At 41.8% G+C, this 25,784-nt stretch overlaps 1 protein-coding gene across 1 annotated transcript; it reads right to left on the bottom strand.

Moving 5' to 3' along the window:
- Positions 1-9,325: 9,325 nt before the first annotated feature.
- On the bottom strand, positions 9,326-13,037 carry LOC141652034 (putative WRKY transcription factor 75). Its single transcript, XM_074459693.1, has 2 exons — positions 12,615-13,037; positions 9,326-9,723 (listed from the first exon to the last, which is right to left on the bottom strand). The coding sequence occupies exons 1-2, from the start codon at positions 12,965-12,967 to the stop codon at positions 9,546-9,548; spliced, it is 531 nt and encodes a 176-aa protein (XP_074315794.1). The 5' UTR covers positions 12,968-13,037; the 3' UTR covers positions 9,326-9,545.
- Between the last annotated feature and the right edge of the window lie 12,747 nt (positions 13,038-25,784).

The raw sequence follows: 25,784 nt of genomic DNA, 5'->3' as shown, positions 1-25,784 counted from the left end.
CTTTCAAAACACCAATAGGAACTTCACCATTCCGGTTGGTGTATGGGAAGCCTTGCCATTTGCCGGTTGAGTTGGAGCACAAGGCACATTGGGCCATCCGACTACTTAACTTTGATTTGAAGAGCGCCGGAGAGAAGCGGCTACTTGACCTCAATGAGCTTGAAGAATTTCGACTAGAGGCTTATGAGAGCTCTAGGTTGTACAAGGAAAAGACCAAGCGATTCCATGACAAAGCTATTATAAGGAGGGAATTCAAGGAGGGGGACTTGGTTCTCCTCTTTAACTCGAGGTTCAAGCTATTTTCGGGAAAACTAAAGTCAAAGTGGTCGGGGCCTTTCACCGTGGTCCGAGCTTTCCCCTATGGGTCGGTTGAGGTATCCGATGGAGACCAAACATTTAAGGTAAATGGACAACGGCTAAAGCACTACATTGCCGGAACTCCCATCATCAAGAGTGTGAGCTCCATTGCTACCTACCTTCAAAATTGTTGATTGTCATTCATAACTCCGTCGAGCCTACGACATAAAACAAGGGCGCTTCATGGGAGGCAACCCATGCATCTTTGTATATATCATGCATTTAGGAAGAATTTGAGGAATTTTGGATGGATACTACTTGTCAATTTGATTGTTGTCGGTCATGATTGTTGAAGATTTGGGGTTTTTGTTTGATGAACAAGCGTTTGACCATTTATTGGCCTTTATCCGACGTCCCGAGTCGGGTTTGAAAGTCGAAAACGCGGAAATCTAGGCCAATAAATGATGGGAACTGGAATAAGGGTAAATTGGAGAAAGTATGAAGGAGTGTATTCCCAGCCGGGTGACCGGCGGCCGGTCTCCTGACCGGCTGGGAAGTTTCTGTAAAATCATACAAATTTTGGAGAATCTTCAAGGAAGAGTACTCCCAGCCGGCAGGCCGGCAGCCGGTCCACCGGCTGGGAGTGCGTATATGTGAGGAAATGTATCGAATTGGTTTGAAGGGGAGTCCCACCGGCAGCCGGCCCACCGGCTGGGGATGCTTATGTGCGTAAATTGGGCAATGGGTGACCTCCCAGCCGGGTGACCGGCGGCCGGTCTTCTGACCGGCTGGGAGTCTTCTGATTCCTTTTCGAAATTTTTGAAAATTACACGAACTCCCAGCCGGGTGACCGGCGGCCGGTCTCCTGACCGGCTGGGAGCACACTGATCGTGTTTTTAGAACAAAAGTCACCCAAATTCCCTCATTTTTTTCGACTCCTTCTTCTCTCATCCCTCACTCTTAACCCTAACCTCCCTCCCTCATACCCACCATCAACCATTTCCATCACCCCCTACCACAACCTCAACCCCCAACAACCCCAACAACCACCTCACCCTCCTTCCTAACCTTTCACCCACCATCAAAATCTCACAAAATGGCCCCAAAGAAAAGAGTGAGGAGAGGGGACTTGGCACTAGAGCAGGCGGAGGCGGTAGCGGCGGCGGCGACCGACATGAGCTCCGATCCCGACTTTTCGGATCTCCAATTCACCTCCATAACAATGAAAGGTAAATTCGTTCTATTCAAACGGCGCCCCATTACCCCTACCCGATTTATTGATAGGCAATCTATGCGGGAATTAGGATTAGATCAAGTTACTCTTGAATTATTTGATGGGGTGGGGATGAAAATGATGTATGGAATTCATGAGCGGACCTATGTCCGTCTTACTTGGGAATTTTTGAGTTCCCTCCGCCTTGACAAGCATCGCCAAACCCAAAAGGTTGCCTTTTTGCATTTTCGTTTGATGAACAAGGACTACTCCTTGACCCTTGCAACCTTTGCTTCCCATTTTGGGCTTGACTCTAGCCCTCCTCACAAGGCACCCGAGACATTTGACCATGGGGCCTTATGGAAGGCTATTACGGGTTTAGATGATGTTAAGGGGGTCAAGAGAGCCGCCAACACCGTCCATAATGCGGCAATTCGGGTTTGGCATCGGTACATGGGTTGGACCATCTTTGGCCGAGAGGAAAATCACAACTTCCGGACGGAAGAGTTGGAAATTCTCGGCTCTTATCTTCGTTCCAACCCCACTACTTTCAAAATTGACATTGCCCACCACTTGGCCCTTACATTACAAAGGCTTAGCAATTCTCCGGCCTCTAATACGGCCGTTGTCGTGGGTGGACTCATCACCCATTTGATGAAGAGGCTCAATCGGAGGGTCAACTTGGGTGGCATGCGTTCAATGATTGGTGATACGATGTTTTTCAAAAATTATATCCACCACAACCTCGGTTGGTTGAAGACCCACCCGAATGATGGCCTAGACTATTGGCAAATTCGGGTGGATGGCGTCGACAGAAATTCTATCCCTCTTCCCAACCCCGACAAAATGAAAGTTGTGCCCAACTCGGAGAATTATTTACTTGAAATTGAAAATCTAGAAGACCCCTCTATCCCACAACAAATCAACCCTAATCTTCGTTATTCTCGTGGCCGACCCATCATTCCCGCAAGGTCTACCTTGCGGTATGCCACACCGACTACTCCATTTGTCCCCGAGCCTTTCCATCACGGAGAGGGGACCTCCAGTCAACAACAACAACAATCGCCCCCTCTCCACGCCGATCTCATTTCCTTCATGGAGGAGATGAAAATTAACATGGCAAACGCCGCCGGTGAGCGGCTTGGGCTTCAACAAAGACTTGACCGGATTTACTATGACCATTCTCTTGGTCAATTCCCGGTCTATGATGATTGTATGAGGAACCAATACAAACACCCCTCCGGCCTTCACCCCTCCTACTATTTATTCCCGGATGCTGGACATCCGGAAGATGGGACCTTCAAGTACGGCGATATTAACTTGCGGCCCGACTATTTTAGTGCCCCGGTCTTTCCCACCCCGCCTACCACCCAAGGGGAGGGACATGACGCGAGGTGGTTCGGGGGTGCCCCTTCAATCTTCCAAGAGGGCGGGTCTAGTGGTGCCGAGGGCACCCGAGATGTTTGTTGGTATGAGCCAAGCCATGGAGGATTTTAGCTCGGATGTCCACTTGAACACGGACGATTTCATCCGTGACTCCGAGTTCGGGGGAGTTCAAGGTGATGGTGATGGAGATGAAGATGGAGACGGTGATGGTGATGATGACTTTGAGTAGAGCCTAGTAATGAGGGCTCTACTTCTTCTTCCAAATGACAAGTATGATTTCTCCCTTTTATCCAAATTTCTCATTCATGTTTAAATTTTTCGCATGCATTTAGTTGATAAATCATTTAGTTGCATCATATAGAATTGCATTAGATTTCAATTTTGTAATATATTGTCACATTTAGTAATTGCATTCACTTAGCATAATTTGCATTGTCATTTCAATTTTGCATATAGAATAGAGCATGCATTGCACTTTCAAAATAAAAACCAACTAAAAATTGAAAAATCACCAAAAATCACCAAAAACATGTTATTTTCTTTCACTAAATTGCCCTCCCATGTCTATAAATAAGTGTGGGGAGGGCCTAAAAAAAAAAAAACAAAAACATGCTTTTAATTTGAAATCCCTCCACACATTTATTTCCATTTGGAAGTAATGTAAATAAATAAGTGTGGGGAGGGAGTTCTTATATCAAAAATCAACAAAAATATGTCCTTTTAATTTTTCAAAAATCAAAAATCAAAAATATGTTCCTTCCTTTTTCTTATTCACTCCCTATGCTTTTGTCCATTGAGGACAATGTACATCTCAAGTGTGGGGAGGGAAATATCCACTCTTGTGCATATTTGTTTATATTTGTAAATGTTTATAAACTAGAGAAAATGCCTAAAAATCGAAAAATTTCTGAAAAATTCAAAAAAAATTGCATTGTATATATATGTTTTGTCTAACCTTTTGGCTTGGCACATTGACCACTTGAGGCAAAAAGGAGCTAGAAGACCGCTTGGTATAATCCTTCCTATCTATTGCTCCTTTTACTATTCTTTCTTTTTGGTATCTTTGATATTTTGAAGGAGGATGGGAATTTTGTTGCTTTGGGTGTCTCCTTGGGAGACCGTTTGGAATTTTGGTGTTGATGTGCTGCTAGGTTTAGCCAATTTGTTGCACGTTTCATTTCATGTTTGTTTGAATTTCCGCATGCATTGGTTCACATGTAAATACTTGTTGCATTTCTTTCTTTTGCATTGAGTTTGTAAATAAGCTTTTAAGGGAGAACATGGTCAAAGGAAGGGAACCAAGTACCCCCATGATGAACTAATGTGTCCAATAGTGCCTTTCCCCTCCTCGTGACTCGCACCCGTGGCCTCTTAGTTAGCCGAGGAAGGAGGGCTTGACCAAAGAGTTTAGACCAACCTTGTGAGACCTAGGGCCGTAGACTAGACCTTTGGCTCGACTTAGCTACTCAAAGGTAAGGGTAGAGCCTCCTAGGGTGGGTACATCCATACCCCGCCCTCATCTAGGTTTGAGAGTAGACCTCCTCGCGAGGCGTGTCACATCACTACGCACAAGTGTGTCGCATCGTCCTTAGGTCATGAAATTGCATTACATTTTTGTGCATATGATCTGAAGCAAAAATCAGTTTATATGAACCTCACATAGCCAAATAGCCTTGCTTTATTCCCTACATTGTTTCCCTTTTTGATTCACCCCCTTTGAGCTTAGCCTTTTCATTTGGCAAACCCACTAAAATAGCTACATTCCATAACCACCCTTCCTTAATCAAGAATTGGTGGGTTTTTGTAGTTGTGTTGTAGGAGGTGATTTGGGGCATAGTGGCGGATAGTATACATCTCCGTTTGGGTCGGAATTTGGTATGATTTGGCATTTTATATAAATAAGAGGTTTTGAAAAAGAAAATAGAAAAGTGAAAAAAGAGTCATGAAAAGTTCAAAAAAAAAAAAAAAAAAAAAAAAAAAATGAGTTAGTTGTGTTGTAAATATTTGTTTGTTGTCAAGAAAAAGAAAAAAAGGCAAGCGACACCCCTACTCATCATTTAAAGGGGTAGAAAAAGCCGTTGCTAAATAAAAAGGGGCAAATTGATGTTTTTCCAAAATGAGTCGGGTTTACACAATTTTTGCATAACTTGGGAAACCGAGTCGTTGTTACGGTGTAGACGTTACCTTTTGTTGAAATAAGATGAGTACTTTCGAGTTTTTCCAATTTGAGTTGGGTTTATGCAATTTTTGCATGGTTTTGATAAACAATCCTATGTTAGGGCATAAACGTGTCTCATGTGTTGCAATAAGAAGTGGGTTACGATGTGTCGGCAATTCTTGATTTGAACTCCACATATCCAAACGGTGCTTGCACCAATCCCGTTTCGTCCTACTCCCTAGCCCCGTTACAACCCTTGCTTCATATCGTGTGCATTTTTCCCTTTGTTTGCATTTCATTGGACATAGGACGGTGTTACACATTAGATTGCGGGCACGTTTTCGCTAGTCGAGTTAGTTGAGTGATTTTGGTTACTTTTTGTCACAAAAATCACCTTGTTCTTTCATTGAGTGACGAGTGAAAACCGTGAGGGTGTCGTTGCCTTGGTCCCCTTAGTCATGGGTCCTTTGGTTGAATCTTGTGTCGGTTTTGTAATTCTCGGCGGACTTGCCCTTTCTTCCCTTTCCCCGCTCTTGAATTTGTTTCTTGAGCATTGGTCACACAAAGGGTTGCTTTTGTCACATTTAGGGGGTTGGCACCTCAATTGGCACTTCTGAGACGGTACTCCCGACCTAAACCGTGTTTTGTTGTTTGAAAAATTCGGCCACTTAGATGAGGAAAGTGGATCATTTTATTAGATGCATTCTACTTGTTGATTACGTGCTTTCATGATGAATGTGTCGAAAGTTTTGTAGCAAGACTCAACTTGCCTTGCAATAGGGCACTCTCCCCTCATGGGTGTCAAATTGTGAGTTGAAGGGGCGTTGAGTGCGCTAATACTCGATCGGCTTAAGTAATAGTTTAGTTGAGTGATGCTTATATTGTGCATCCACTCTCCATATCTATCATAATAATGCTCTGTGCAATTGGTTGAGGACTTACTCGGGGACGAGTAAGGCTCAAGTGTGGGGAGGTTTGATATAGGACCATTTTGCACTCTTTTTCCCTCTATTTTCATGCTTGTTCGACCCCATTTAAGGCGGTTTTGTGCCCCCTTTACTCTCGTTTCTAGTCCCGATTCCCTTTACTATGACACTTTGGCCCCCTTGCAGATATTGAGGCGGGAACGGGCGAAACGAAGCTAGAAAGACGGGATTTCTAAGCTATGCATGAAAGATGAAGGGAATTATGCTGAGGAGTACCCTCAGCCGGTAGGCCGGCAGCCGGCCAGCCGGCTGGGAGTACATTTACAAGGAAAATGAAGGAAGAAGTGTGGAGAAGCATCCCCAGCCGGTGGCCCGGCGGCCGGTCAACCATTGGGAAGACACATTCTTGAAGAAACAAAGGAATTGGAAGAAAGTTACAGAATCTCCCGTAGGTCAACGACTCCGACCAATTAGCCGGGAGTTCCTCCAAGGCAAAAAGTCAATCTTCAAAGTCAAAGTCGCCCCACCGATCATAGGCGGCGGCCGGTTGACCGGCCGTGCACACCTGATGACTTCAAAACTTGTTCAAAACTTCCAGAGATCTCCCACTAGCCAGCACCGCGGCCGGTTACCGTAGGAGCGCACACACGTGTTTCAAAGCCCATTTCAATTTCTGTCCTAATCCTTGTAGAACCTATAAATACACCCTCTTAAACCCTTTTGTACACACAACCCTAGATCCAGAATTTTTACCCTTTCAAGCTTTAAACTTTCTTAATCTCTTTGTTAATCTTTCCTTAATTAAAGTAGTTCTTCAATCAATTAGTGATTGAATTTGGGTTTGTAAGAAGATTGAAGGATTTCCTTCTTTATTATTTCTATCCAAATTCCTCTTTCACTATTTTGTTGGTATTAATTCTCTCCCTATCTTCATTTGTTTACATTTTGTTCTTCTCTTAAGCTTGTTTGATTGTTTATGTTAAAATAGTTGTTGTTGTTTGTTTGTTGTTGTTATTTCCATCATTGTTCATCTTTTTATTGTTGATCTTTCCTTTGTTTCTCTTTCATTTGTTCATCCTTGGGTAGTTGTCCTCAAAGACTTAATCTTTGAGTTGATTTGGTTAAAGATTGTGTCTTTAGGTTTAATCACTCTCATTATTAGATTAAATCATCTTACCTTACTCCCATTGTTAGATTGTTGCATGTTTAATAGTGAATTTCATCTTCTCACCATGTTTATGACCAAAGTTTCCATCTTTATTGTTTATTTTGCAATTAGGACCATGATTAGTGAGTAGTCTTCCACTAGGGCTCGGTTTGACCCAACATGAGTAATTTCATTAGTTGAATTTCATAAAGGCTAATTATTTGGGGAAATTGGTGAGGGTAGTTTAGAGGATTGACTTGGTTTATGGGTTGACTTTTGGGTAGTGTCGACTTACAACCCTTGACCACCAACGAGAGTTGGTTAGGTTGTAATTTGGATACCCGAGAATTGACCCTATTGTTGACCTCAGTTGAGACCGAAAGGGAGAACCGGGGTAGGACACCTCTAAATTAGCGTTTGAAATCGACCCTCGAGAGAGGGAGTGGGATGACCCGGGAATTGACGGGGCTTAATGACCTTAGCAAATATTGGACTACCTTCGGAATAATGCATGTTTTTGGGGTAGTCGGGTATTGAGTTAGGGATTCCGACCTTCGAACCCGAGAGGGGGGTTGGTGGGTAGCACTAGTGTCCTATTTCGAACCCGAGAGGGGGGTCTTAGGCGAATTAGAGTCGTCACCTCCTCACCTAACTACCCTTGTGATCAGCCTAGAGATTCGATTGTGTGGAATTACGAATTGTTTGGGGAGAACCGAGTCTTAGGCTTTTAAATTATTTGATTTCCATCTATTTATTTTATCTTGCTCTTTCTCTTAGTTTGTTTTTATTTAGTGGTTTTACCTTGTTGTTGGTAGTTTTAGTATAACCTTCATCCCTTATTGTTGACTTAGCTAAACGATAGGATTAGAACAATTAGTAATCTTCTCAACTCCTTGTGGGATCGACCCTTAATAGTGTACAACGATAAAATCGTGCACTTGCGAGGTATAGCTTGATACCATCAGCATGGGAGGTAGTTGGCTAGTGGGGAGTTTTTTTGATTAATTTGAGATACATTGCACGGTTTAACAAGTATGTTTGTTTATGCATAATCCCATGAAAACGTAAATGAATAATAATGCTCTCAAGCGTGTCTTACGGTATGGTAAGAGTACTTTACAATTTGGTCTTGGCTCGCTTACTTCATATACTGACGGCGACACAGATTGGCGAGGTGTCCTGATACTCGCCGTTTACTCGTGGGTATTGTGTATTTTTAGGTGACAACCTCGTTTCCTGGGGTTCAAAATGACAACCCACTATGTCTCGGTTTAGTGCCAAAGTTGAGTACAAGGGTGTGGTTAATGTTGTTTTTGAGTCTTGTTGGCTTCGAAATCTGCTCCTTGAACTACATCACCGCCGTGTCTAAGGCTACTATTGTCTACCATGACAATAAGCCCCATTTATCTTTCTAGGAACCCGATGTTCCCAAGCAACATCACACACATTGAACTTGATATTCACTTTGACCCTGAAAAGGTGGCTTGTGGCGATGTCCGTGTACATCATGTTCAGTTTCGTTCGCAAATAGCTGTCATTTTCACCAAAGGTTTACCTCTCGTCCTATTCGATGATTTTAGGGATAGTCACCTAACGTTCGTAAGTCTCCAGATTTGACTGCAGATCGAGGCGTGTTAGAATATATATTGTGTAAATAAGTTATTATTTACTTACGATATTATATTTGTTAATAAATTAAGTAAATATCCCATATAATTAGCCTTGCATAACTCCCTTATACTTTGTATTTATACTCGTTCAGGATATCAACAGTGGCGGAGCCAGGATTTGAACCCAGCGTCATGGTTTAAATCTCGGTATCGGTCGTAGTCGCGGTATCGGTATAATCGGTCATAAATCGGTCGTCACGGACGGATTGCGGAGAATCTCGGTGATTTCTCGGGCGATATCTCGTATCGGTAGAGTGAAAATCCGATACAACTCGGCCGATACGATACAACTCGGCCGAGATTTTGAACCCTGCCCAGCGTGGCCGAAAAATTTCAACGGGGGCAAACGGATTATGGTATAAGGGAAATTTGAAGTTTTTTCGAAAATTTCAAGTGAAACTTTTGCGATTTCCATCCGTCAGCGGGGGCGAGCGCCCATACTAGCCCCCTAGCTCCATCACTGAATATCAATAATAATCAACCGTTACATTCCTTTAATAATGAAACAAAATGGAAAATGAGTAGAAATGACAATAATATTCAAATTATCAACAGAAAAATAAGAACGAGCTGGGAGAATAATAAAAGTATATATGATGTATATTGACAAATCAAAAATAGTTTTCGAAACGTAACAATACAAGACTAGCTTCGTGCCAAACCAAGAGAGCTTAACTGTGAAGCCCATATTGCTGAGGTTCGATGGTGAGTATAAACGACGTAAATACAAGTAATAAAAAACATAAAATCAAGGAGGAACGTAAATGTGCATTTGTTTCAAAATATGCTCGAAATTATCAGTAGATCTCTCAACTGGGTGTGTATGAACTCCTTCATAGGTTGTCACCACTACTTGTTCGTCCTTGTTTAGTCTTTGCACTTGTTTCTTCACATTGCACCCTGCATATGTGCATCTATAATAGCTTCTGCAATTGTTTAAAATCTCATTAACTCATAGTTAGTCTAGTAATGGCTGATACAGTATTTTGAAATACTAGGTACGTAGCTGCATGCATGCATGACACCTCTGGAAAATTGGGGAAAAAAATTGGCAAAAAAATCAGAAAAAAAACTAATTGAGATTTTGGGGTAAGTTTTAAACTGTTTGGGGCCAATGATCCAAGCTCAGAGTCGAATTAAGGTTTGTTGGGTCTAAAATCATTCCCGCCACAAACCACCGACTCTTATGTAACGTATCCAATCCAATACTAAGTGACTCGAATGACTAAACTTAAATCACATAATAGGTAATATGACAAAGAATAGTTAAATTCCCTCGGTTGATTTCATTTCTATATATTTGTTCAAAATTCCTTTTATATAATTTAAATAAATGTATGCAAATGAAATGAATGAATACACTTTTTAGCTAAATTTTTACTAACTAACCCCGTTTAACTACGCACTGACCTAAAACAACGCCCCAAAGTGACTCATAATTGAAACTATTAGAAATGGAGAGGAGATGAATTCATAAAGCGAATCGTATCAAAAGCTTAAACTTAAGGTTGGAATCTCAAGAACGATTTTATACTTTAACACGCCCCCTCACACGGATGCCCATTGGGCTTTAAGTGTGGATGCAACTACAGGTCTCATTTAGAAATTTGGGGGGCGGTGAGATTTGAACTTGTGACCTTTTAGTCACATGACTCTGATACCATGATAGATGGATGAACCATTTCATCCAAAACCTTAAAGTGATGGTTGAGGTCCAACTATTATATTTATATTCTATTATGCCTCGTCACTCGAGCGCCCATTGGGCTGGAAGAGTGGTTAATGCACAGGCTCTCCTGTACCATGTGCTGAAGTTCCACTTCGTGAGTTATTGGAGGCTGTCAAGATTTGAATCCGTGACCTTTGGTCACCTTGGCTCTGATACCATGTTATGAAATTATCTCAACCAAAAGTTTAAACTAATTGTTGGAGTCCCAAAATCGATTTTATACTTTAACACTAATATTGTTCCGATTACGATATATTACAATAATAACCGTAATATCTTCAACAGAAACTAAGTCGACTCAAAGTTATGCCGCCTAATAAAACACATCTTAATTTAGACACTTATCCAATTATGTTGATATAAGCACATTTTAAACATTAAACATATTCAATTTAAATGACCAGCTGCCAAGTCGTGGACTGTTATCCATATAGTTTAGAAAATTTGCCCCTGGAAATTTCACATCATTATGACCATGGAGGAACCTAGTAGGAGAGAGTAGCATTCGCTACCCCAAACTTCCAAAAAACGGTTAAGATTATCGACTTTTACTACCAGAAAAATCTTAAATATGGAAACCTTGACATAAGTATTTTTATTTCTAGGTCTGCCCTCGTTATGACTATTTATGAGTTATGAACAAGGAAGCTACAAAGTATTTTCTTGTAATAAACAATCTTTTATCGAAATCCTTTAAACCCGATAATCTCATACGTTAAAACTTAAAACTCGCCCAAGTTTGCCATTTCCTTCTTGCGTGGGACACATTTTAGTTTGCAAATAAACCCAACTCGATCTATGGAAAATTGTTATGGATCGATGAATGATTAATGCATATTTTTCATAATTTTATTTAGGGTTTTAGGTCAAATGACCACGATACAAGTCATAGATGCTGGACCGACACCAAGTTATTAATACCAATGGAAATAGAAATTTCAGACAAAACAAAGAAAATCAACCCAAAATGCATCAATCATGCATGAATTTATGCATTATATAAGAGTATGATGTTTTCATGACGGCTATTTTCAATAGGGCAAACAGTGATAAACAATATCGTGCTATACGTAAATAAGTTGCTTGATTAGATGAACCTCTTCAATTTCTTGATGACAATAGGATCTTGTCAATCTTCGTCACAAAAGTTGTATTCAAAGTATATTTCAATTAAATTAAGACTTTATCATAAAATGACCAATCAAATTTCTTTTAATATTACACGACTATTATTACTCGAAAATATGGCATTTTTCCATTGTCTTTTAGGAGTATAGTCCGTACGATTTTAGATCAATGATTTCACGTGCTAAGAATTTTTTTTTACTTTTAGTAAATCAAATAAAATTCCTCATCTTTCTCTAAAGTCATCGTTTAATCTAGATGTAACCCTTTTTTTTAATTTAATAATATTGACGGTATTTAAACTCAGGCCATGAGTATCTCTACTCATAAATTCACAAGTTAAATTAGTTGACGTCTGCATGCACTTATGATTGAAAGGCACACATACATATAAGGCTTTAGTATGACTCTTATTATTTATTAAAAGTTAAGTTAGATGTAACCCTAATTTTTTTTTAAATTTAATAATATTGACATATTTAAACTCAGGTCATAAGTATCACTGCTCATAAATTCACAAGTTAAGTTAGTTGACATCTGCATTCAATACTTATGATCGAAAGGCACACATACATAAGGCCTTATTATGACTATTATTCAGAAATATGATTAGACTCGTTATCTGCTATGGACTACCAATAAAAGAAAAGTCCTAAATCTTTGAATTGGTATATATATTTTCTTTTAAAAAATATTGTTCTTCAAACAACAATCATGCTTCTTAAATCTTTGGATTTATTAAATCCCATGCATAAATTTTATTTAATTATGACCTAGCACAATATATACTCCATCGATCCCTGCCTTTGATTAAAATACCTCTCACACAGAATATAAAACGATATAACCATGAATTTATTAAGTTCAGAATAAAAAAATTGATGATCAAATTGAGCTACAACTTAATAAAAAAAGTGAATTAATATAATTAACTAATTAATTACTGTCTTATGAAGAACATACCTAGGATGATTATTGTTTTTGACAGCCTTTTGTCCATATTTTCTCCAACGATAACCATCATCAAGAATATCAACATGGCTTCTAGTATGAAATGCATATCTATGCTTCCTAATTTTCTTATCTTTACCTTCTTTCTTGCTTTCTTTGATTATTCCATCACTAGAGGATCCAATTTCCCTAGCTAATTGCTTACCATCGTCGCGTCCGAATTCATCCATGCCTATCCCTAGCACCCCATTATCCCTATACTCATCATCACCGTAGTAGGACGACGACGATGGCATGAGTGTATTATGAGAGGTTGTCATGTTTGTTGAGAAAAATGGAGAAGTAATAATGTCTAGGTTCTCCATAACAATGAGAGATATAGAGTTATTGTGTTTTTTAGGCAAGTATATATATGAAGAATAGTAGTAGTGAGAAAACGTTTTGGACACTTATGGACTAGTCATGAAAGATAGAAAATGTAGAAAAAAATAATAAAGTTAGGCGGCTACCAAGTTTCCAAATCTACATAGAACAGTTTAAAAGTCAAGGGTAATGTCACTAATACAATTGTTTGTAAGTAATAACTACAAAACTACAAACGGGAAACACAAAAATGTATGTTGATAATTAAAAGGGTTTTTTTAGTGAAAATAATGATGAAGTTATGAGTTTATACTACATGTTTCGACCCTGAAAACTACGGAGTATATACTCCGTAGTAGTTTATATCTGATCGTTTATTTACCGATTTCATTTTAAGGTGTCTTAAATATTTATTTACTTTTTATTTATTTAATACGGATTATTGTATTTGTAAAGTTGTCTTAAATATTTATTTACTTTTTACTTTTTATTTATTTAATACGCCTGACCCACATGCAGCCCGGCCTGACCCGTCCCCTATCTTGGGCCGATTACAAGTCCCAAAGACCAAGCTCGACCCCTTATATTAGCTCGCCCTCGTTTAGTTTGTTAATATTTTTATCGTTAGGTACTCGATCGGTTAGCGTGGTCACTCTCGAAGCAAAAAGATTAGACGTAGCCAACAAGTAAATCTACACATTTCTAAAGCTTTACATTAGATTAAGATTAAGTTTACATGGATTCTGAGATGGATTGATGGAATAAGATTCATTAAAACTAGTACATTAGCTTTTATGTTGTCCTAGTCAAGGAAAAAAGTATTGTGGCTTGTAAATTGGAAAGTGGAAGCTTTCCGCCTCGAAGCTAATACAATGTGAGTACTAGTATAGTTAACACTAGGTTTGGTGCCCGGCTTCGCCCGGGCTACCTCTATTTACCGTTAAATTTTATTTTCAATGAAATAAACTATGTTGGAGTTGTCTAACTCACACGTTTACTATTAGTAATATATTTTTTTATGACATATCTTGCAATTATAATGAAATGTAAAATTTATTTTCAAATTATGAGACACGTTCACTATCCCGCTATTAATATTATTACTTTCACGATATTTTTTGTTAATATCATTACGTTCACTACTCCCGTGGTTACTATTGTTTCTTTTACTAATTACTCTTTTTTTTTGTTAAATTCATTATTCTCGTTAATTTTATCCGGCCTGTATTTAAATAAATAAAAATATTTTCTTGAGTCGATTTGTTATTTAATTGTTCATACTTTTTCTCATTGTTACCACTGTTATTTTTACTACATTCGTTGTTACATTCACTACTCCCACTGTCATTATTATAACTTTCACTACTCCCACATTAATACCGTTAATTTTATTAATCTCATTGCTGCTACTATTACTTTTACTACATTTAACTTAATTTATAATTCTATGATGATACTAATTAATTCCATAAGCGGGGCATGTTAATTTTAAGGAAAATTACTATATTATTGTGTTTTCTAAATTTAATTACTTTAATTTAATGTAGTTTCCATAAATATTCTTCATCAAGACATGTTTATATTATACTTTTAACCAAAACTATATAATATTTACATTGAGACCCCTTTATCAGGTCCATCACACGGTGCTATCGATTTAAAACTATATAGTATATTTAATTTGTATAAATTTCTTTAATTACATTGAAATCCCTTGGTTTCTGGAATTAATATATAGTATTGATTAGCAAGTGGTATTAATTAGCGTAGTTGTAGTATGCTACAAAATTGGTAAGGTTTTTCCCGACACATAATATTTCGAGAAATTACTAAATCCTTTTGAACACCAACACCGTCCGTGAATCCCGTGACTCCTCCTCTACGGCTCTATTCTTGCCGGATAACATTAAAGCATAAGTTTTGTATTCAATGATTTATTTAATTTACCTATTTTATACTCCCTCCGTCCTGGTCAATTGTTGTCCTTTGGTTTTGGCATAAAGACCAAGAAAAGAGGAGGGAACCAATTACTAAATGACAAGTGCGATAAGTTGAGTGTGAATGATCAAATTGCTCTTCAAGTTCATTCTTAAAATAGAAAGGACAACAATTGACTGAGATACGCAAAAATAGAAAAGGACAATAAATAACCGGGATAAAGGGAGTAATTGGTATTTCAGTAAATTGTGTAAGTAATTTATACAAATGAGTAGAGAAGCTAGGACACAAAAGGAAACTGTCCTAAACAAAGCCAATATCAGAATATGGAAACAACTAGGAATTGGTAATTTTCTTGACATGCCCTTACAAGATGGACGATCATAAAAATAGGCCGATATTGGCTAAAAGAAGCTCGAACCGAGCAAGAGATAACTATTTCGTAAGAACATATGTTAATTGATATCAACAGAGATATGTTAAACACGTAACTGGCCTTGCTGAATGTAACACCCCGGCCTAAACCTAAGGTCGGGAGCGGTCACTCACGGTAGCTCGCCAGGCAGTGTACATAGCCCACAGATCAACACGGGTCCTTTCCAGCGCATTTTGTCCTCACTCATGCGCATCCCGGGAACCTTCCCAGGAGGTCACCCATCCTAAGATTACTTTCAGTCAAGCACGCTTAACTGTGGAGTTCTTTAGCATGGATAACCAGAAAAAAAAAAGTGCACTTTGTTGATATGAGTAGTACTTCTAATCCCTTTAAGCACTAGTCAAATTTTAAGCCGACCAATGGACCTCTTCAAGGGGTTACTCCACCCGAATAACGTCTTCGGTTCAGTGGAGTATTACACAATCCCACTTGAAGAACGCAACGTCCTCGTTGCGCCTGGCAGCATCTGACTGCAACCAACTAGCCAATCCCAGAATCCTCCCCCGCTAGGTCGGTGACCCGGGTACTCTAAACCATAGGCTCGCCAGACGCTCGCAGGGTTGCTCTGATACCACTTGTAACACCCCGACCCAAACCTAAGTCGGGAGCGGTCACTCATGGTAGCTCGCCAGGCAGTGTACATAGCCCACAGATCAACACGGGTCCTTTCCAGCGCATTTTGTCCTCACTCATGCGCATCCCGGGAACCTTCCCAGAAGGTCACCTATCCTAAGACTACTCTCAGTCAAGCACGCTTAACTGTGGAGTTCTTTAACATGGATAACCAGAAAAGAAAGTGCACTTTGTTGATATGAGTAGTACTTCCAATCCCTTTAAGCACTAGTCAAATTTTAAGTCAACCAATGGACCTCTTCAAGGGGTTACCCCACCCGAATAACTTCTTCGGTTCAATGGAGTATTACACTGAATTTGCTCATGAACGAAATGAAAAGCAAGAGTCAAATGTTTCATTTCAAAGGGAAAACTGGGTCGTAGTGTATGCCCCTAAATTATCACATAGACAACAGGCGGGAAAGATACGGGAATACCAATAAGATTTGTCAACAAGCCATGGATCCACATTACCTCGGTCGTAGTGGCTGCAATGACACAGATTTCAGCCTCAATGGGATGAACGGGTCAACGCATGTTGCTTAAGAGATACCCTAGATATCAGACTTTTACCCAAAAAATAGAATATAACCAGTGGTTAAGACATAACTGTCCTTATCGATCACCAGCCAAATTTGCATCACATTTCAATATGAATGTAAGATAAGAGGTGTAGTACGATATAGATTAGGACCAACCTGAATAGTTCGTTTAAGACATCGAACAAGTCGTTTGAGCGCGGTTCAATGAGAGACGTAAGGTACCTGCATATATTGAACCAACTTGTTTACACTAAGCTATATCAGGATGAGTCAGATAGAGGTATTGGAGGTTATCAATGATAGTACTGTAGTAGCTGTTTGGGTTGGAGATGGGAGACCCTATAGAGATAGTAACGGCAGAGTAAGATGTAAAGTGGGTGAAAGCCGGTTTGCAATCAAGCATGCCAAAAAGCGTGACAATGGCATGAAGATATTTGGTTTGAGTAAGACATAATCTGAAGGTAGTAGGGATAACCTTTACACCCAAAAAGTAGGACAGTAACCCAAGATCATTCAAATAAAAGCGAACGATGAAGGAATGAAGAAAAAAGATGAGACGTGAGGATAATTGAGCAATAACAATGATATCATCAAGATAGATAATAATGTCGGAGTTGTGATGGAAAATGAAGATAGAGAAACAGATAAAGAGGAACGAAACCCGTAAAATTGAAGATAAGTTTTGAGCTCAATGTACCAAACTCGAGGAACTTGTTTGAGATCATAGATAGCATGATTTAATTTGGAAACATATGTAGGGTTGGAAGAGTCCTGGAAAGCCAGTGACTGACGTGTAAACTGAGTCTAAACTGAGTCAGAGAGAGTGCCTTAAAAAAAGGCATTGATGACATCGAGTTGGCAAAGTGACCAACTACGTGTTATAGGAGGATAAAAGAGAAGATGAATGGTGGTGGGTTTGACAACCGGGCTAAAGGTCTCAGAATTGTCAATGTTAGGCAATGATGGAAGCCTTTATCAACGAGAAGAGTTTTGTATATATGAATGGTGTTTTGGGGGCTATACCTAATACAAAACGTACACTCATTTGTAACCAATAATGATTTGAGTGGATTCGGAAGGAATAAAAGACCACAAGTGTGGTTGGAGAGGAGGGTTGTGAACTCCTCCCCATGGTTGCGTGCCATTATAGGTTGATTAAGGGTTGCTTAACCATGATGGGTGCCTGAGGGGATATGGGCGCTTAAGGGCCGCATGTTTGGATCTAGGTTGGTTATTTTGTTGGATAAGCAGATAATAGGTTTATTGGGGGAGGATGAGAAGGGGACGGTGGAGGGGATGAAGAGCTAGTGGCAGGGGAATTTTCAAGAAAAGTATAAGGTGTTTGAGGCGGTTGATCAGTGATGAGAGGATGTGTAGTGGATGGGGCACAAGCCGTGTCTTAGGGAAGAAGGATGGAGACTAAAGAGGACACGAGTGCAGGCAACAAGGGAGAGTCGCGAAAGAACTCGTACAGTACACTAGTAGAAAAAATTCTTATTGCTTTTGTTGAATTATGTCGGTTCTAATAAACTGGCGCAAAAAGTACTCACTTTTGGCGGGAATACATTTTTCGCCTTTAAGTTAAGTTTTTTGCACCGATTGTTTAACAAAACCGACGTAATTGTTGCGTCGGTTATGAGCGAAACTGACGTATTTCATCAAATACGTCAATTATGTTCTTCAAATAAACGATTTTCGGAATTTCATAGTCCCGGAACAAAAGTGTCCGTAAATCGCAAAGACGATTTAACGGTTTAGATAAAGCGACCTCACAAATTTTGAGAAATAACGGATAACATCGAGGTTCCCGGTGTCCGAAAATTAAAAAAAGAGATTGAAATCCAATACTCGTTAAACATAGTTTAATACTATTTATTTGGAGCTCAAAAATTGAATAATGTAACTCCTGAAGAGACCTCAAACACGTCATAGAAAAAACCTGGAGAAAAAGAAACACGACCCGGAACAGCCTCTCATACGGCTCTTAATGAAGTGTATAATACACGTTTTCGGGATTTAAGGGTCCCAGAACAAAAATGTCCGTAAATCACACAGATGCTTTCTCAGGTCAGACAAAGGGGCCTCAAAATTTTTGAAGAGCAACAGATGACATTTGATATTGTCGGTGTGAGATAAACCCATTCACGGGCGAAAATTAGATATTCGCTAAAAATGTTTTAATACTTGTTTTTGAGGTTGAAATCGAATAGGGTAAATCCTGAAAGCGACCCAGTAAACGTGAAAGAAAAACCAGGCGAAAAAAAAACACGGCCCGATACGGCCTCCCGAATGGCTCAAAACGGAGTGTAAAATACACGATTTTCGATATATCTGGATCCCGGAAAAAATGTCAGTAAATCACATGGACAGTTTAATTTATTAGGTCTAAGAAACCGGCCTCAAAAATATTGAGGAGCAACGGATGACAATTGAGGCTGTCGGTGTGCGATAAACTAGTCAACGGCGAAAATTGGATACTCGTTAAAAATGTTTTAATACTTTTTATTTGGGCCGAAATCGAATAGGGAAAATCCTTATGCGACCCCATAAACGATGAAGAGAAATTGGGAGAAAAAGAAACAAGACCCGATACAGCCTCCCGAATTGCTCAAATTAAGGTGTATAATACACGTTTTTCGGAATTCTAAAGCCCCGGAAAAAAAATGTCCGTAAATCACAAGGATGATTTCTCAGGTCAAATAAACCAGTCTCACAAAATTTGAGGAGCAACAGAGGACATTTAAGACTGTCGATGTGTGATAACCCAAACTTGGACGGAAATCGGAGACTCGTTAAAAAGGGCTTAGTGGTTGTTTTTTAGGGATGAAATCGAATAGGGTAATTCCTAAAGCAATCTCCAAAACATAGTAGAAATACCGGGAGAAAAAAAATATGAACCGATACGGCCTCCTAAGCGGCTCAAAATGGAGTGTATAATACATGATTTTTTAGATTTAAGAGTCCGGAACAAAAATGTCCATAAATAACAAGGATGGATTCTCGGGTCAGACAAAGCAGCCTTAAAAATTTTGAGGAGCAACAAATGACATTTGAGGTTGTCGGTATCCAATAAACCATTCAGGGGAGAAAATTGGATATACGTTAAAAATGTTTTAATGATTGTTATTTGGGGCTCAAATCGAATATGGTAAATCCTGAAGCGACCCCATAAACGTGGTATAAAAACCGGGAGAAAAAAGAAAAACTACTCGATACGGGCATACGGCCTCCTGAATGGTTCAAAATGGAGTGTATAAATTATAATATATGGTTTTCGGGATATTAGGGTCCCGAAATAAAAATGAACGTAAATCACACCTACGGTTTATCGAGTCAGACAAAGTGGCCTAAAATTTTTTGAGAAGTAACCCGATGACATTTGAAGTTGTTGGTATGCGATTAGCAAGTCTCGTGCGAAAATCGGATACTAGTTGAAATTAGTTTAATACTTTTTATTTGGTGCTAAAATTGAATAGTTTAACTCCCGAAGCGACCCCGGGCTCGTGGTAAAAAAAACCGGGATAAATAGAAACATGATCCGATACAACCACCTGAACAGCTCAAATTGAAATGTATATCGCAGTGTATAATTGATAACTATGTTATCACCCTACATTTTTGGCCTTAAACCCTTAACTTTGTCTTCATTTTGTTACACTCTTTAGCTAATTTAGCCTAGTCCATAGTCGATTTTGCATTTATTCATTTTGTATATGGCCTTGCGTAATTATAATATTATTTCACACTTTTCTAGGAGAAAGTGAGAGGTGATATGGAGACGGGACCTTTTTGCAAGGAGCGAAGCGAAAATCGAGAACCGTCTTGAGATTTTCCCAACTTCCATGGGAGTTCAGACTTCAGGGCGGTGTTCCTACCTCTATCCGGTGCTCAAATTTGGCCTAGTGGGCGTTCAGAGATTACATCCGGTGTTCAGGCCTCTATCCGGCGCTCCCAAGAGGCGGCCGGCGTTCCCAACGCCGGATAGAGGTCCTTTGGGCTTTTCTTTGATTTTCGACCTTTGTAATATCGTTAATGGACCCTTTTGTATAAATACCCAACCCTATTTTCAGCAAACATAACATTCCATACTAGATTTTAGATCAAAAAGTGAGTTGGTAGAGAAATATTTGGGGAAGAAGGCCGAACATTGTTCTTCATCTTTTTCAATTATTCAATGCAATCATCTTTCTTGCCTTATAATTGTTGGTATATTTCCTTTGTCACTTCTTATTTCCTCTTGTTTTAGTTGTTGATTTCATTTTCCTTTGTTTATGTTTCTCCTATTTTTGAATATTTGCTTGCTTGAAGTCAAAGTTACCATCTTTTTACCTAATTTCACTTTGATTATGGTTTGATTAATTTGTTATCATCTTTTTGTTGCCAATTGCATGCTTAGTAGTAGTAATCAATTAATTATCATGTTCATGGTTAAAGTTGTCTCCTTTATTCGAGTAAAATCATCAATAAACAGGATAAAGTACCTGTTTCCAAGATAAGGTTCTTTGAGGACCGCATACGTCTGTGTGAACAAGCTCTAGTTTTTTACTTGCCCTGCATGCTTGGCCCTTTGGAAATGGCAGGCGGTGTTGCTTTCCAAGTTGACAAGGCTCGCATAGTTCTTTAGTTGCTTGAATCATTGTAAAATCCTGCACAACATTCTGCTTGTGTAAGTCGGCTAGTGCACGTAAGTTGAAATGTCCGTACCTTCTATGCCATAGCCAGGTCTCCGCGGCGTGAGCTCGATATGATGACTCTAGGCCATACTTCCTGATGGGGCATATTCTGCACCGCTGACCAAGTCAACATATTGAGCAAGGTCAAAGATATCCACAGCAAGTCAACGACTTAGATAGCCTAGCCGATGCAGCCCATCGGCCGGTCAGCCTGGGTCTCGGCATGACAACCTGCCAGCCGGGACACATACCCGCGTACTCATATCCAAGATCCCTCGGCGGTGAGTCAATAGGGCCCGCTGGCCTGCCATAGAAACCTCGGCCGAGGGGTAGATCAGTCTTTCCACCTGCTAGCCACTTGGCCACTTGGCCACTACGTGACAAAAGGTGAAAGCCTATAAATACTCCTCAACCTTCATTGAGGAAAGGATCCAACAAATACACAACTAAACCTAAATACACTATTCATCTGGTAATATCTTCCTTATCTCTCTACAATATACATTCAGCCAAGTAACAACTTATCCTTTAAGTTTACTGACTTGAGCGTCGGAGTGAGTACGCTTGGCACAAAGCCAAGCCCTCAGTTCGTTCATTGTTGCAGGAGAGGCCGAGAGGAACGATTAAGACCAAAGGAGAATCCAACTCAAGACATCATTCAACAAGCCACGGGTGGTAACTATACTTGCTCTGGAATTACACTCGGAACAATTGGCGCCGTCTGTGGGGAGAGATACTAGAAGCTAGTCACATTCATTCCCAAACAAAAAAAAAAAACAACAAAAACCCACCCAAAAAGCTAAGATGTCAAAACAACAAGACGCAGTCGTGACCGACGAAACCGCATTCTACCACGATGATACTTTCAACAATTCTGGAGTCGTGCAGCCCTCCACCGGCGGAGTAATCCAACCGGAGTTCGGGATGCCAATAATGCCGGACACGCCACGCTACCAACCAGGTCACCATCATGGGACATGTGGTTGACATAACAAAACTGAAAATGGTCCTGGACCTAATTAGTAATACGCCTGCTCACACTGTCACGCCGACAAGAGCGGCGGAAACCGCCCAGGAGACCAGGGCCCAAAACGTGACTCCGAGAAATTTGAACGGAGCACTGGGAGAAGCTGACCCAGCCAAGTCGCCGGGGGAGCCCAAAGTGGGCGTGGTAGACCTAAGTCCTTCCCGCACTCATGGGAGGACAGCGTCCCCGCAACACGAACGAGGCTTACCCCAAAGGAACCAGAGGAGTCCGACTCAGCAGAGTTGGAGAAGAAGTCCGAGTCGAAGAAGAAGTCCTTCCCGCTACGAGGAGAGGAGCCGGATTAGGAATGCGAGGAGCCGATCGCCGCGTGTCGTTCGACACGTGGTCAGACAGCCCCTCAACGCCTACGTCCTAGAAGTCCAGGTGCCAACTAAGCTCAAGTTGCCACCCCTATCATACAAAGGAGATAGTGATCCAGCTGACCACGCTGAGGCTTTCGAGTCTTACATGTCGGTATGGGAGCATCCCGATGAGGTCTGGTGCCGAGTCTTCCCAACAACTTTGCATGGGATGGCTCAAAGTTGGTACAAAGGGCTTCCCGACGGCTCGGTATACTACTATGCTGACCTAAGAGACGCCTTTCTAGCCCAGTACTCTTGCAACAAGAGAAGGGCCGTGGAGACATCGGACCTCCTAACTATCAAACAGGAGGGGGGGCGAGTCTCTACGAAGCTATGTGAAGAGGTTCGATGGAAAGGTCCAGCAGATTCGAGAAATTAATCCCGAACTGGCGGCCTTCGCGCTGATGAAGGGCCTCCCAAGGGGAGACTTAAAAAATGAGCTCATCAAGTGCGGAGGCCTGAGCTTGGATGCCGCCAGGAGGATGGCCGACCAGGCCATCAAGGTAGAAGACTATCACAAGACATGGGTCGGCCCCAGCGAGGCCGAGCCCTCCGAAAAGAAGAGCCACCGGGAGGACAACCCGGATGAAAGACGCCGTGACAACAACGGGTCACGGTCCGATGAAAGACGCCGTGAGAATAATAGGTCACGGTCGGAAGAGTCTGCCAGGAAACAAGACTCGACAGGCGCCGGGTGGAGTTCGGGCACGTACCACCAGAGGCGGTATAGTGATAAAACCCCTCTCGTCGTATCAGCCGCCGAGGTCTTCGCCCTGAGCAAAAACGAGGGCCAGAAGTGGGAGAGACCCCCCAAGCCAAAAAGTGACGGTGACACGAGCCAAGATCGTGAGTACCACGCCACACCGCCATCTAACCAACGATCACGGCATCCAAGAATGCCATTGAAGAGCTGATCCGGAAGGGGAGCCTCGGCAAGTACGTTGCCAAAGGCCAAAAGACTGACGCCGACAGTTCGGGTAAGAAATCCGTCTTCGAACGGATAGGAGTGATCCATGTTGTCATCGGGGGCAACGAGAACGGAGGGTCCGCTCATGGGCACAAACGGCACCTGAACGAGCTATATCAGGCCATCAACTTTGTGCCCAACACAGCGATCCCTGCTTCCAACATCCCCGATATAACCATTGGAAGGAAGGACTATGAAGGAGTCATCACTCCTCACAGCGACCCACTTGTAGTCAATTTGGACATATCCAACCACCTAGTCAAGAGGTGCCTGATTGACACAGGCGCATACACGAACATCATGTTCAGGGAGTGCTTCCTCAGCCTCGGCCTGAAAGTCAAGGACTTGAGCCCCTGCACCAACCCACTATACAGCTTCTCTGGGGCCGGCCTGGTACCACTAGGATCAATCAGACTCCCGGTGACATTCGGCGAAAAGAATGCGGCTAAAAATGTCCTAGCTGAGTTCGTGGTCATTGACGGCTCGTCCGCCTACAACGTTCTCATAGGCCGAGTCACCCTGAGTGAGGCTGACGCAGTGATGTCCATCCGGGCCCTAACACTGATGTATGTCTCGGACCGGGGGGAAGCACACAAGCTCGTCTCCAAAGACGAGAATGACGAGGTGGTCAACGTCCAGATAGCCGCCAGAGGATGCAACATGCAATCCCTCAGTGGCAAAGAAATCAGAAAAAGGGAAAAGTCTATCCTTACAACAGGAGGACGACCTCATGGATGTAACTAGCGGCTGACTAGGACGGTGTGCCTTTGATAGGCCATTAGGACGCTGGTAATCTTGGGAATACTCTATGTAGCGGCGGAGGTGTCCAAAACAGCTGTGGGCACCCCGACGCATGTTTTTACCTAATGAAAAATCGTCCAAGTCTTCCATCAAAATGTTCATTTTCCCCCTAGTCACTAGGAAGAAGCGAGACGCCACTCACACATCATCATACCGACAAGAGCGGTAGTCTTTATCGATGCGATGTCGGCTCACACTGTCATACCGACAAGAGCGGCAGTCTCCACGAAGAAATAGGCGCCGTCGCAGTCACCCCAAGTAGTAGACGCCACGGCAGTCACCCCAAGAGGTTTGACGCCATCGCAGTCACTCCAAGTGGTAGACGCCACGACAGTCTCCATGAAGAAATAGGCGCCGTCGCAGTCACCCCAAGTAGTAGACGCCACGGCAGTCACCCCAAGAGGTTGGACGCCGTCGCAGTCACTCCAAGTGGTAGACGCCACGGCAGTCTCCATGAAGAAATAGGCGCCGTCGCAGTCACCCCAAGTAGTAGACGCCACTAGCGATCACCCCAAGAGGTTGGACGCCGTCACAGTCACTCCAAGTGGTAGACGCCACGGCAGTCTCCATGAAGAAATAGGCGCCGTCGCAGTCACCCCAAGTAGTAGACGCCACGGCAGTCACCCCAAGAGGTTTGACGCCGTCGCAGTCACTCCAAGTGGTAGACGCCACAGCAGTCTCCATGAAGAAATAGGCGCCGTCGCAGTCACCCCAAGTAGTAGACGCCACGGCAGTCACCCCAAGAGGTTTGACGCCGTCGCAGTCACTCCAAGTGGTAGACGCCACGGCAGTCAATAACAAGAACAGATGCTGGCTCACACTGTCACACACCGACAAGAGCGGCAATCACCACCAGGAAGCAGACACCTCGATGGTAACGACCAGCGCAGGTGGTACTCGCAAAGCGTTCAAAATGCCTCAGAAGCGTTAACACGATTGAGATACGCACTCTAGACCGCCTCGGCCAAGCCGAGGCGGAAACAAAAGAGACACTCAATTAATAACGTAAGGAGACAACCCAGACGAAGACATAGACGCTAAAGTACAATTGAGACGCTCAAATACTAGCGCAAGAAAAAAAAGTGAGGTAAAAACCTCGGCCAGGCCGGAGGCAGAAGAAACGAACTCTTATTAAAAATGTTCAACGAATTACAAGAAATTACAAGGATAAGCCAAAAGACAAAAGGCTACAGATACCATCTCCCTATGTCCTTTGTTGCTCGCCATCAGTAGCGGCAGCGGCACCTTCTTCGATGGGCAACCCAGCAGTTCCCTTAGCAGCCTCAGCTTCAGCGGCCTCAGCCTTAGCCTCGGCAGCCTCAGCTGCCCTTGCCCGATCGGCTTCCTCCTTGGCCGCTTTAGCCTTCTCAGCAAGAGCTGCCTTCTCCGCGGCCGCCTCCTTCTCTATCTTCGCCCTCACCGCCTCCTTGGCCTTCTCCGCCACGGCTTTCTCCTTGGCTT

This window comes from Silene latifolia, chromosome 4 (assembly GCF_048544455.1).
Source record: "Silene latifolia isolate original U9 population chromosome 4, ASM4854445v1, whole genome shotgun sequence".
NCBI classification, from domain to species: Eukaryota; Viridiplantae; Streptophyta; class Magnoliopsida; order Caryophyllales; family Caryophyllaceae; genus Silene; species Silene latifolia.
Note: the sequence above shows the minus strand (reverse complement) of the source record. Positions and strands in the feature narration are given on the sequence as shown.

Excerpts from the sequence above, each read along its gene's own strand:
- LOC141652034 (XM_074459693.1), bottom strand. The coding sequence starts at position 12,967 with ATGGAGAACCTAGACATTATTACTTCTCCATTTTTCTCAACAAACATG. Across the intron at positions 9,724-12,614 it reads AAAAACAATAATCATCCTAG|AAGCTATTATAGATGCACAT; the intron begins GTATGTTCTTCA and ends AAACAATTGCAG.